Consider the following 14,428-nt stretch of genomic DNA (forward strand, 5'->3'; position numbering starts at 1 on the left):
AAACTGTCCAAGAAATGTAATGTGTGTGATGGTTTTGTTTGTTTTTTGTTTCCTTTAGTGTGAGGCAGAGTAAATTCAAGCCGAGGTCTGATTATAACCTGAAATCTAAAAGAAACTTAGTAGAATTAAAGAAGTAGAATTAAAGCTAAAAGTCCAACTGTATCCTGCTGCTAGAAAAACAACATCACCACCCAGTGGAGGAAATGCAGCTACAGTAAGCCTCAGTGAACCTCTTATGTAACACAACCCACACGCAGAGCAGGTAGAGTGAGTAGAGCATGTAGAGATGAATGGAAAATCACATCTTCATTTTAGTGCAAACAGAGAAATGCATTAAGATATTTAACATAACTTAAATCCTAAATAATGACGCAACCGTTCTTGATAACAGTACTTTTTATTGTTTTCTCCCTAATCAGTTTTAAATTCATTGGACAAGTACAGTCTCATGAAACATGTCACAAGAACCTGAAAGAACAGAAAAAAATGGAAGATATCGTCAGCTACAAAATTTAGCAGTGATTTAAAAAAAAATTAAAATAAGTGAAAGAAAGATGGTAAAATTCAATTTATACAGGGGTCAGAATTATGTCAAATAAGATGTAGTGTTTTGTACATTTCTGTAAACAATAAGAATATTGAAACAATATGGCAAAAGAGATTTGGAGGACAGAGAAGGTCAAACTGAAGAGACTCAACACTGGTTGGCATGACACAAATGCGCAAACCTTGAAGCAAAATCGTCTTGTTGGGTTCACATAAATGTCATGTTCACAAATCTTTTAAAACAGACAAAACATTTTTTTTCATTTTTACATACAACAGCATCTCTGCTACATACATCAAACTTTCACTCCTTTGTCCCTGGTTTAGTGTGATATGAGGTATATGCGAGGCGAATTCTTACCTAAGCCTCAACTGTTTCCACATGGCAACGTTTTTTTATTAGATATTACAGCATTGCATTCACTCCGCCATGTTTAGTGATTGCTTTAACAAGAGGCCATTGGGGGGGGGGTAAAGGGGTTTGAAAACTCGTTCAGCAGAGTGATATCATTTCAAGCACTCAAGGCCAGTTGCAGCTAAGGAAGACAGCGCAATTATTGTTGTCTTACAATTAAAAAAAAAAAGAAAAGCAAGAACATTACATCTAACATTTTCTAGACAATATCTTGGACACATACATATTATTAATAGGCACCCAATTTCTAACGGGACAAAAATGCTCTGTTCTGCCAGCACAAGTGAAAAGTCTAAATGCATACAAATCTTTCGGCCAGCCACAGTTTTTTTTTTGTTTGTTTGTTTGTTTGTTTCTATCAGATGGCCACCTCAGTAACAGCTTGAGAAAACCATGATCACTAACACATGTTGTCATCAAATTCAATAAGAAAGCAAAGCTGCTAAAATGGGTCACATGTCAAACTAAAACTAGGGGTTTGAATTACATTCACTTTATCCCGATTAAATGTTACTGTATTTTAAAATCCCCATGCTCCCTCCCACGCTAAACCCTGCATAAAAGTAAAGAGAGAAAAGAGAAAAATAAAAATCCCACTTTTCGCTATGAACCCTCCTCCCCTCCCCCACTGTTCAATATAAATCACACCTCCTAAGCAAGGGGTATTCCTGTCATCCTATCTGCATATGGCCAAACATCCTGTCCAGTCTTGACGCTGGAGCTTCTTTGATCCGACTGGGTACTTTTACTCAATGTAATGAAAGCGGCTCAAAGTGCTAACTGGATTCTTTTAAAGACGTAGGAGAAACTGAGCAAGAAGAGGAGGGAAGGAAAAAGGAGAAGGCCGTTCTCTCGCTGTCCAACAACAACCTCTACTGGCAAAAGAGAAAAGCCCCGACATCACTTATGTTCTCCAAAAAATACAAGGACAACACTTACCCCCGAAGCAGCCCTCACTCTCCTACTTCAACTGGCAGTTCCCCAGAAAGATTAAATCTCTTATTGTACATAATATATATTCTTATAAATATATATATATATATAGATATATATATATGGCCCTTATTGAAGAAAACATGAGTTTCACATTGACACGAAAGTACCATAATCTCTATGTAGCCAAGTAGAAAGTGTTTCAGTGTTCAAGTGAGCTGGCAGCAGTCTGTGTGTGTCACACTCATTCAACAAGTAACAAACATAAGAAAAATCCTCCTTAGAGTCGCAAACTTACACTTCTGAAAAGAGTGCTCCCCGTAGGCTTCTCCTTTTTCACCTTTTCCTGAGTAATACTTTTAATCTTGTAACAGATAAGAACTTCTTTTTTTTTTTTTTTTTTTTTTTTTTGCTATTTCAATTCTGGGCTATTCCCTGCCATGATTTACATTATTATTTTACAGTTGTAAAGTTGATTGCTGAACCACTCCAGCTCAGTGGGAAAGAAATACATCCAGCACTACTCTATGCTTACTTAAAAAGTACTTTCAGTTCATGATAAATGACCAGACCTAATGTAACTAATATGACGAGAAGAAAAGTCAGTTAAAGATATTTAACTTAAAAATAACAGACATTTTAAAAAATTGCATTTGCAGAAAGCCTTGCAGGCTTATTGTGGAGAGGAGTGGGCACGAAAAACAGAGCATCGGTATAATTAAAATAAAGATATTGCTTAAAAAAATTAATAACAATAATAATAATAATAATATTAAAATAGAAGCACTAAAAAATTGCAATATCAACTTTAACAACAGTGTTCTCTCCCTCTCAGGCTCTCATGTGTAGCTTTGGCTTGTTGGAGTTTTGGAACCTGTACTTACTGGCTCATTGACATCAGATAACAAACTACTAAACCCTGAGAATTCAGACACAGGCGTCCGTATCCTGTGATCCACCTCCCCGCTAGAGTCAGTGCCATAAGACAAGCCGCGGCTGTCCGACTTGAACTGGGAGCCAAAGGCCTGGGCAAAGTTTTCTATCTGGTAGGAAGACTTGGAGGAGTCCAGAGAGGCCAAATCCTGTGAGGGGGCCAGAGAGTAGACCGCTGTGCCATTTTTGACCCCTGGCTGGTCTTTCTCACTGCTCAGGTCAGATGGGCTGATCTGGTAGGAGGAAGGGGGCGTTGAGGAGTGTTGCTTCTCCATCTGGTCGGTGAGCTCCTGAGAAGGGGTGAGCTGCTGGTGTGGGGGCTCCAGGCTGCTCAGGTGGAAACTGTGCTGCGGTGAGGAGCCCGTCAGCATCGCAAAGTGAGACTTTGGCGCAGAGGAGGGAAGTGAAGGTGAGGCTACCGACTGGCCGAACCCACACTCCAGCGGGGACGTAGTGTAGATGTTCTTGTCAGCGTAGATGGGGTTTCCTAGGTGGGAACTGGTGAAGGGTCCTGAGGCCGGAGGCCCAGGGCCCAGAGGAAAGCAGACACTGTGGCTGGTGCGCTCCAAAGCCTGAAGCAGAAAGCGGGAGTACTCGTGCATCATGACGGTTTTGTCTCCTGACGGGCTCGGGGTGTCTGTGCTGTGGCCAAGGTCAGAACCATCAGCTGAGGCGGTGTTCAGGTCCACATGCTGGTCGCTGATGTCAAAATGGACATCGTGATGTGAGCCGTCTGGTTTCTGGGTGTAGTGGTCGAGGAGGCTCTGAAGCACCTCGTCTGGGATCCCTGCTTTCTCGAGACTCAGAGACGCATCGCTGTCCATCATGCCAGAAACAACGCCCTGGATGATGGAAGGCTGAGAATGTAGGTGAACACCAACATCGTATTCGCTGCCGACTCCTCCGGTCACTGCAGCCCCAGACGAGTTGGCATTGTTTGCTGCGTGAAGGTAGCGCCTCTTCTTCACAAACTGCATGGCGTCATCATAGTTGCTGCTGGTGCCGACCTTGGCCCCGTTACCCTGCATGAGGCCGAGTCCATCCATGACTCCACTCTGTTCCAGTGGGCCAGCTTTTGCGTGTCCCATACCCGCTTTCTCCTGGCTCTTACGGTTAGCCTTCTTGAACGCCATCTTCGGAGCTCTTCCATGGTGACCCTGTTGCATGCTGGGTCCTGGCTCAGTAGAGGATGACACCGTTTGATTCTCTGAAGAGTATTCATGGATACTGTAACCTCCAGATACAGCACTGTGAATGTTTGGCACCCTCACCCCTCCTCCGTCTCCTTTCTTCTTTTTATGCTCCCCTCCCTCTCCAGAATTTTTGAATTTCCCCTTCTTCCTCCCGCCATTTCCCTGAGTGATTCCATAGCTGCCATGTTCCGTGTCGACACAACCTAAGTCCATCACCCCAGGATCGAGCTCCTTCTTTATGGCTTCTCCACAGGTTCTCTTATGCTTAAGCAGCCGGTCTGTCCTAGAAAAATACTGAAAAGAACAAAAACCAAAGGTTGTTTTTACAGCTAATGCAATAAATTAACAGTGTAAAGTATCCCTTACATGCCAACAAAGAGAAGAATAATAGGTTCACTAACCTGTTGGCAAGTCTCACATCTGTACGGCTTTTCTCCACTGTGCGTCCTCTTGTGTCTCTCCATATGGTACTTCTGGATGAAACGCATGTTACACTGGTCACAGCTGAAGGGCTTCTCTCCTGTTATAAGCACAGCCGAAAAACAGTGAAGTGAAAACAGGGCGATTGCATCAGATTATTGGTGACATGATTCCTGTTAAATCACTTACCACTGTGGATTTTCTCGTGCCGCTGGAGAAGATACTTCTGAATGAAACTCATGTTGCACTGATTGCATCTGAAGGGTCTTTCACCTGAAATAAAACCACAGAGATTCACATGTTTACAATGTGGTATGGCCAGAGGGTCATTACCACCCTGTGACGTTATCTTGAACTAGCAAAGCAGTAGTAAAATAACACCAGAACCTGTGCATAATGAAATATAACACTGTAGAATTACTACAGAGCTTTTTAACACGGATTTCTGGATTGTTTTTTTGTACAGGTGCCAAATTTTTTGGACCAAAGTTTATATCAGTTATAGTAGCTAAAACAACACTAGACAAACCAAAGAGAGTTTTTGCTGCAAGGCTCTTGCAATATATTGCTTGTATTTCACAGGGGTTTGTCCCATTGTGTTCATTTTGTGAAATACCATCTTTTTTTCTCTCACTGTTGCCTGTGGGGAGTGCAGCCCACAGATGTGAACGAAAAATTCAAAACCACCAATCCAATATCAAAGTCTTTGTGCAATGCATTCACAAAATAAAATGGACCATATAATGTTGCACATACAATATGAATACAGTAGATTATCCATCAATCTCACACACTTTTAATTCAGTCTTAAAGAACAGTGACTCGACAGTTTTACCATTCTGACAAATGACACAAACGGAAACAATGAGATTAAAAGTAGAAAAAAAAACTGACACTGAAATGACAATTTATGACAATTAAGGCTCAAGGCCTAGGGTCATTTCCAAAAGCTGGTACTATGGCCCTTTTCTAACTCGTTTTTTTTATTCTTTCAACATTTTCAACATGTCTGTGACATCTTCACCAAAAGTTTTTTTTAGATTTGTCCAGATCCATCTTTCCAAACAACCCAGACTCCCTTTTGTCCTCCAGCAGCTGTTCCAGACGCTATTAACATAAAATTTCCATTATTCAGTCTGATAGGCTGAACGTGTGGCCTCTACGTTCATCCTCAGTCAATACGACCTAATGAATAATGCAAATTCTCTTATGCCACAAGTTTCACAAAGTAATGGCAGCCGCTGGAGATATATGAAGTGCAGAGCAGTAGCAGCATAGTGCAAAGAGTTTGAAGTCTGATCCTGAATGGAAAGAGAAATAATCTGCTGTTGCACAAATGAGACGTAAACAGGATGTTTCAGAGAGATAGGATCTTGACAGAGTAACTGTTTTTTCAAATGTTGTTGGAGGTATCTCTATCTTAGCTTGAACACAGACACATTGTACTCTTTTAGTTGAGTAAGATGTGTTCAACCCAGCTGCAATACAACATTTTGTCTATCTGCTGGCAATGGTGATTTGGTGATGGCCGAGTCGTAGCGGAATAACTCGGAGCAATCACCCTACTCCGCTCCAACGCTGTTTTTGTTGTTTTCTTTAATACCTGTTCTTTAAAAACCCTAAAGAGCAGTAACGATAACATAACTTTAACTTTCTTCAGCTGGTGTATTGTTGAGATTATGTGTGCCGATTGTTACATCAGCAAAATATGAGATTAAAAAATTCCTCATGAGCGTTGGAGAAAATGTGAACACAGTGGCGGAAACCAGCACATACCTGTATGGATGAGGACATGTCTGCGTAAGTGATAGGAACTTCTGAAGGATGCAGTGCAGTGATCACAGATGTGAGGCTTGGTTCCCGGCGACAGGCTGCCTCCGTCTGCCTCCAGCATCATTGATTGCTGTAGGACAATACAGGAGTGACACAGTCAGCAATCTTCTGTGTCACTTTAGTTCATTTTTTATGGACGTGTTCATTTTTGAATTTGTATAGCACATTTAATCTGTCCTCAAACGCACAGAATATTTTTTTAATACAAACACACCTGTAAGTCTGACTTAATTTTCTGTAAATAATGCAAATTATATAACATTATAGCAAATAATATGCACATTCTAGGTACACTGCCTGGAAATACAACTTGTTACTTTCTAATTCCATTTGACACAAACACAGGGATATTAGAGTTGTTGTTTTGTTTTTCTTTTTCAAATGTTAGCAAAAGAGTGTGGAAAGAACTTATTATATATTAAAATTAAAATCACAGATATATAAATATGTAACAGACCTTTGCCTCGCTTCTCTTCTTTCTTGGTTTATCCTCCTGCCCATCACCATTTGACCTTCGACCTTTTCTCCCAGTGGGCTCCTTTCCTAACTGACTCGGCAGCTGTGAGGATGACAAAGGAAGAGGCAGAGGGCCGTGAGAGTGAGCTATGACAGGGAAATCACTTGACTGAAGGTTTAAAGCTTTCACTTTAAAACTATGACACAAACAAGTCCATGTTTGTTGCTCATGCAATCAAACAAAACACTCGGACAATGACTGGTGATTGTCTGTTGGAGACTCATTGTGCAAGATGTGTTGTTTTAGTGGGCGTAATAACAAAGCCTGAAATTTATGGCCTTTCTGTGGATCAGCAGCCTGTAATTCACCGAGAGACATTTTCATCCAATCTTCAAAGCACCGAACTGCACACACTCAACTAAATGTTCAAAATTATAACTCTTCACTAAACTTCCATCACAAACAATGTGCGTTAGGTATTAATTCAGGAAAGAAGAAAATGAGTTCCTGATTCCCCCCTTTGTTCTTTTGGTTTACCACTCTGCCATATGGAGGTTGAGAGGGCAAATGTGGGTGCACCTGCTCCTCTTAAAATCAGACCCATTTTTAGGGTGAAAACAGGAGAAAGTATAGCACAAATAAAAAAAAAAGGCCAGTTTTAACATCAAGAGTTTGGCTTGAGGGGTAATAATCTTCAATGCATCACGTGCAACAGATCTGGGAGCATGACAAAAAAAAAAAATACTGACTAAAAAGCTTATTATCATCAACAAGTACAGCTGAAACCACCAGCCAATTAATCGTTTAGCAGAATATGAATCTGTAACTGTTTACATAATAAAATAATGATGAACAATTGCCATTTTAAAGCAGAATGCCAAACATTAGACAGTTCCAATATCTTTACATTTAGAACAGATATAATCAGTAACTCAGTATATAATGAAAACAGTTGCAGCCCGTTGTTTCTAAAAGCTCCTACTTCTGTGTTAAAATAAAACCCTTAACATGAATCTGTCCTAATTAAAAATAAGAAAATATGTTGCACAGGGAAAACATTTTATTGGGTTTGTTCAATATACTTGCATTTGGAGCCCTGATGACCTTTGATGCCTGGCTATTGTCAGGAGAGTGTGGACGTGTGTATTTCTATTTAAATGAGCACAAAAGACTTCTGAAATGAAGTGTTAGCTCAAACAAGGCAGCTGTGTCCTTGCCAAGATATTTTCATTCATGCCGAGGTTGGATAACATCACCCTTCTACCCAGAAAGAGAAACAGAAGGAGGAAAGGGGGGGGCTCATTTATATTTTGCTTTTCAAGCTGTCAGTAGATTTACGTCACCTGCACCGGTCCCTTCTCAGGCTCCTCCCTCTCCGGCTTTAAACTATGAGCTGCCTGACAACACAGCAGGGTTGCTTTTAGGAACATACTGACCTAAAATTATTTCAAATGCTCATTTGTCTTTAAACTTGTCTGGGTTTATATTAATGATATTTTATTCCACACTGGCCACATTCACATAAAAAGGACTGGGAGGAGTAACACAATTATGGCTATAAATAAAAATGTGGCTTGCTGGATCATCTGCAACAACAATGTTTCTTGCAGAAATAGACTGAACCTACATTTCCGTTACCTCTATCAACAATGTGGTGCATGTGGTGTAGATGTACTTACAATGAAGTTATCCATGGGTCTTTAAAAATGAGTTAAATCTGGAGACGCTTGGGGTCAGGGAGAAAACACTACTGTGATATTTGGTCATATATTACCTAAATGAAGATATGTTATTTCACTTTTACCCGCCTCAGGGTTAGTTGCAGCGGTGGCTAGTGGGTTGGAAGGGATTTGGGATATTACATTTTCTCTTATTTGTTGTATTGATCTTGTGTACGTTGGATGTCTCACTCTTGGTTATTACTAAACTGCTAAGATTGTTACCCTTGAAAGATTGTGTTGGAAATGTATTTGCAAAACACCCTGTTTCAGGTTTTCATCTGTAGATTTGTAGTCACTGTAACATGTAAAGAGATTCATCTAATTTACCCACTTAGCATATGAATAATTGTTAATGTGGCTCAAATTATTAATACCAGAAAACAGTCAGTGTTTTGAATTAGAGCTGAATCATTTTATCCTGAAGAGAAGATTAATTGCCAGAATTCTGATAATCAATTAAACTTTTAAGTGTTTCCTTTCCCAAAGTATACGAAGCAAAGAGTCAAAACCTGTGACCATCAAATATTTAGTATTTGTGCTTGAAACAACAATCAAAACAGATTAACCATTCTCAGCGCTCCCAGTTGACTAGAATAATTAACTAATGATTAAACATTTAAACTCTTAACTCAAGTTATAGACGAATATTAATTATTGGGGAGTCTTACTCAATTGAGAAAAAAAAAAAAGACCAACACTCTGCCTCATGATCTGTCCAATCAGTGCTACTTACGTTGTCAGTGTTGAGGTCGTGCACCAGCAGACTCTGGTTGTTACTGACTGTCACCTCCAGCAGCTCCGTGCTCTTCCCCAGACCTCCGGGATAGAGCGGCAGGCGATAATCATGCTCTGACAGCTTCTCCTGCTTGATGCCCATGGCATGAACATATTCTCCTACACCCACACAGCCCAGGCTGCTACCCTGAGTGCCCATGCTGCAGTCAGGCGAGTCACGTTCCTTCTTCAGAATCATTTCTTGCGGTGGAAGGTCCTGCATGACAGAGTGGGCAGCCAGGCGGGTGAAGCTGGTCACCGGGGGCAGGTGGCTGAACATAATCATACCAGAGCTGAAATTGGACTCCATGGTCCCGCTGGAGCGCAGGAACTCATTGCCTAGTTTGTCTTGAATGATGTTCATGGTGAAGGACAGCAGGCAGGAAAACTATGGGGTAGCAATCAGTGTCATCCTGTGAGGAAAACAGCTACGTAAGTACAGTGTAGTGTTTTTTAAAGGAGACACAAGTGAGTAGCATCAAATTTGTGAGAATACAAACAAATAACAGACAACAATTAAAGTCCATTAAACTGTCTTCAGGAATTAGTGTCATGGCCTCTGATCTCACAGCTGGGCCCTTAGTTGGATTAAAACTGGTAGTTTGCGGGTCAACAAAAGGCTACAGTCTGGCACAATGACACGTGGAAACAGGCAAAACACTGGAGCTTTGCACTGTAAAAAAAATCTCTGTGGTTGATCACAGCTTACAGTATTTTACAAGGTAAAAAGGTCACTGTGACTGCAGCGGCAGACACAACATGAGATGAGGAATGAGAGGCCTGATGTTGTGTGTTAATCTGTTTGATGGGCCTGTCTGACCCAGTCATCCTATTTGTATGAGCTTATCTGCCAATGAGTGTGCACACAGGCTGCATTAGAAAGACTGCTGGTGTCATTATGTGGCTGCTGCATAAACAAATCAGGTGCTTGTTCTGTTAACAGCCCTGAATGCAACGTTTAATGCAGATGGTTTAATGAGTTGATATAACAGGCTCATATTTAAATGAAATGCGATTAGCTAGGACAAAATTTAACTTCCGAGAGGGACGAAGAGTTGGGGAAGGCGTCTATTTGAGATTTACGTGTCACGATTGTATGATTTTCTCATTTTGGGGCTGTGCATGAACACATCATGAGTGCCAGATGACTCCAGCTCTGATGCTGCGCTAGCTGCAATATCCTAGTCAGCTAACCCCAATCTAACTTTTACAAATTCAACAAGACCTCGCGTACAAGCTTCCTCAAACTGGGCCAAACAACGTATCGATAAACCATGTGGCCTGCGTACAGTCATAAAAAAAAAACAAAAAAAAACACCAAGCTTGTTGGCTCTGCATTCACGTTAGCTGCGGAGCTAGCCGTTTGGCTAACCACTCTTGCGGGGCCCTTGTTCTTCTTTGTGATGCCGATCAAGCAATAATTAATATGGCCATGCAATAACAGCAGCAGATCCGCGCTGATTAACGCCAAAACCCGGGCAAACGTGAGCACAAAACCGGCTAAAACCCGGGGAAAGCCTGCTCTTTGAAACTATATAAAGTTAGCTAGAGGGTAGTTGTTTTAGTTGAAATTAAAAGACTGGTGATTGAGAGCAGACATAACCACACAGACGCGTCACAGGACAAACACAATCTACGAGCTCCAAAATGATCGAGGTCTAATTTGCGCCGGACAGACAAAACGCTAACTGCTACCTTACGGTGTAGTTTTAGAGGAAGTCCTGCCCGGTTTATCCAAGTTGCTGGTTTCCCTTTGCTGGACACTGGAGCGACTGTGAGTGATGGAGCGACAACACGGGCATGACCCATAACAAACGGCCCACACAACTCCAGCGAACAATGATGCTCCGACTAGCCGAGACGGCTAACTTAGCAGCTAACTAGCGGTAACGCTAGAGCCCTGCGCTTTGTTGTCCGTCCCGCGCAAGAAGTTCAACTACCACGCAAACCGAGCCGAGTTGGACTTTCAGAGTTTCTCTTACCGGTGCAGGACCATGACCCGCGGTCTGGGCTCTCGTGGTTCACCCTCAGCCGTCCGCCTCAGCGTTCAAAGCCAAAACATTGTTCTCCCGCAGCCGCTGGGTTCTTCCATCTTGCCTCGGCGCGGAGGATTCTGGATCCTGCAGGCGTCCTGAGAAGAGGCGCACGAAGTGAAACCTCTGCAAGTGCGAGTGTCCCCCTGCTCCGAGTGCACAGCGACACACGCTTAGAAGAGCCGTGCCTGGTTCAGGTGTGCAGGTTTATGCACAGTGCTACTACTGTATGTGCACGGTGTAAACGACTTAATGCAGATCTAAGCCCTACGAACACATTGTGTTACATTGGAAAACTGCTTTGGTCCCCCACACTCACATTAACACATTAAACTGACTCTATTTTGAATAATACATTTTGTCTCGTACGTTTTTTTTTCCCCACAAAATGTCAATTTAGTTTGTTTAATATTCTTAAAGCACATAAACTCGTTCTTATATCATTAAACAATTATGATTTTTATATGTTTTTTTTTTTTTTTTGGCTTATTTTCAAAGTTTAATGACTTAAAACAAGATCTCACCTATGTATGTATGTGGAATTCAAGAACAAGTCACATAAACCGAAAAGTAAACTACATGTACCTCAAACTACTTCTCCATTAAGAAACTTGTGGGACTAAAGGTAGCAGTAGCATGAGGCTCGAAACTAATCCTCTCCTGTCCACTTGGAGCTCAGGTACTACTAAAATTATTATAAGGAAATAATACTACAATTATTATAAGGAAGAAAAGCTCCAAATCTTAGCAGTCAAGCCTCACTGAAAAACCTTTAAGAAAGGCACTGCTGCCAGGCTGATTACTACTTGCATCATGTGAGTATGGGGTGGTGTAAGTATCTATACATATATGTATACTTACACCATTGAGCATAGGTAGTTCCATAAGTTAATGTAAAGAAGAACATAAAATATGGTGTGATGGTTTTCAGTGATGATATTAACATTTTTCCTGTCACATATTTCCTTTAGTTTTGTTATGTAAGAAAAGTTTTTCAATTTGGTTTATTAAGTACTTCCTGTCTTGTTAGTTCTTCTCATTTAAAAATGACTGAAAGAAGGGGAGAAAAATCCTTGAGCACGAATGAATAAAGACCCGGAAATTTAAAAGGCTGAAGTTTTTCACAGCATCAGAAATAACAGAGCGAATCTCAGGCCCGTCATTCAGATGATGATGGTAGAAGTGAACTTAGAAGGGAACCTCTTATATCTTCAGAGTTAATGACTATATATACATATAAGCACATCACAGTCAGGCCTCGCATTCCCACTGCTAATTGCTTTTTGCAAATGAACCAATTAATTCAGAAAATTAAGGCGAAATTGAAATGCAAACTGTAGAGTAATGCAAAAAAGGTCAGCAAGTGCATTTTGATATCCCTAATCCTTTCATATATCCATGATGACAACCCACGTGGCTGACTCTCATTGTGGAGTCTTTAAATATGTATGAGGTGTGATGATGAACAGAATCTAATTGAAAATCAGGGACCAGTATTTGGGAATAAGGGTATAGCTTTAAGTAGGTATAGTTCATTATCCTTTGTTATTATAACCAGTGACACACATTAATTAAGTCATATACTGTTAGTTAAAACTGTGCTTGGGGCAGGAACCAAGGGCAACAACTGAGACGGTTATAGCCTCTGTATAATAACATCAAAAAAGAAGTGTGATACGCGTGGTCTAACATTTGTTGTCTTTCTGTTTTTTTTTTTGTTTGTTTTGTTTGTTTAAATATACACAAAAATCCAGAAAAGTTTAAGCCCAACCACATCACAACAGGTCATCTAACACATATAAACTAGCACATACAGACACCCTGTAAATGTGGTGTCACATCAATGTCATCTTCTGAATCTTATATGTCAGTCTAAACTGAGGATGTCAATGTATGGCTCAACTTTCTATCCGTGTTTGGGACATTAAGGTCAGAGACATTATGACTCCTCCACTTTAAATGGAGTTTCTTTGCCCTCACCAAGGAAGGGACAGAGGAGTGAGCATGCCCGTGCTCTCCCGTACCTACGTCTATGAAAGATGTAGGTGTAGGCGAAACAGTGCCATTTTTTTTCATTCTGTGGCAATTTGTGTATCATACGGCACAGATGATTATCATTTCCAACCCCTCATTAATAATTCATCCTGTGCAGCATGTCTTTGTTCCGTCTCTCTCCTCTCCTGAATCCATTCCAATCTCACGCACAATAAATTTGGATACGAGTTGAATTTCCTTCCTCATCAAATTATGGAAGCCAAGAAAACTGTGAACAGTGGAGAGCCAAGGTTCGGTGATTGCCTGTGTTGTGTTGTGCTGATTTGGATTTCTCTCCCTGGGAAAGCCTGATGCCTACACATAACAGATGGCGTTCCTGGCTGTCGACTTTCTAATCCTCAATTGTCAGGAGGATCACAGCCGCATATATGAGTTCCCTCTGTTGAGACAGAAGTCCCTTGTGAGTTATTAGAATTCTGCCATGGAGATGGAATAAAATGTAAACAGTTATATTTGGTGCACTGATTTTAGCGTCAGGGTAAGAGGGGATGGCTAACAAAGGCACACTAAACAACAGCAAGAGGTGCAAAAACAAAGATGTGAAAAACCCCACAAAAATGCTGAATTAGTAAGAAGAGACGACATGACTGGAGGAGATGCAAAACTGTTACAAAGAGACAGTACTATGATTTAAAACGTGCGCCAAGACTTGCTCTTTGAAATCACCACCCACAGTGCAAACAGTGGGATTTAGAGCACAATGCAGTTCAAGATCTTTTCAAAACCAACCACCACCGCATTATATTTTGTCTCCTTTAATAAAACTAGAATACTTTCCTATTTCACATTGAATTACCACAAATTAATCACATGATTAATGTCTCGATACAGTGTTCACCTAACCTTTCAAAATAAATGTAGATAATTATTGTTCAAATACCACGTTGTTGCTTGATGTCGGTTTTGTGAAATATGCTGAAATGTGCATCGGAGTAAGAAAAAGCTCCATCACTAGCGTATTGTTTCTTTGTTTTTTTCAGTTAAAACCAAAAGGACACGCCTTTGTGAAATAGAAACAGCCTTTGTTTAAAGCTTCTACACACAACACTTTGACCACACCAGTGTTTTCACTTATTACAGCTGATGTGATGTCGTGTCTGAATGGTGAGGACATA

General features: G+C 40.9%; 1 protein-coding gene across 1 annotated transcript; it reads right to left on the bottom strand.

Moving 5' to 3' along the window:
• Positions 1-378: 378 nt before the first annotated feature.
• On the bottom strand, positions 379-11,390 carry znf281a (zinc finger protein 281a). Its single transcript, XM_026360796.2, has 7 exons — positions 11,208-11,390; positions 9,185-9,638; positions 6,731-6,832; positions 6,217-6,343; positions 4,630-4,713; positions 4,422-4,540; positions 379-4,314 (listed from the first exon to the last, which is right to left on the bottom strand). The coding sequence occupies exons 2-7, from the start codon at positions 9,587-9,589 to the stop codon at positions 2,734-2,736; spliced, it is 2,418 nt and encodes an 805-aa protein (XP_026216581.1). The 5' UTR covers positions 9,590-9,638; positions 11,208-11,390; the 3' UTR covers positions 379-2,733.
• Positions 11,391-14,428: the final 3,038 nt, after the last annotated feature.

The sequence above is a fragment of the Anabas testudineus genome, chromosome 8 (assembly GCF_900324465.2).
Source record: "Anabas testudineus chromosome 8, fAnaTes1.2, whole genome shotgun sequence".
NCBI classification, from domain to species: domain Eukaryota; kingdom Metazoa; phylum Chordata; class Actinopteri; order Anabantiformes; family Anabantidae; genus Anabas; species Anabas testudineus.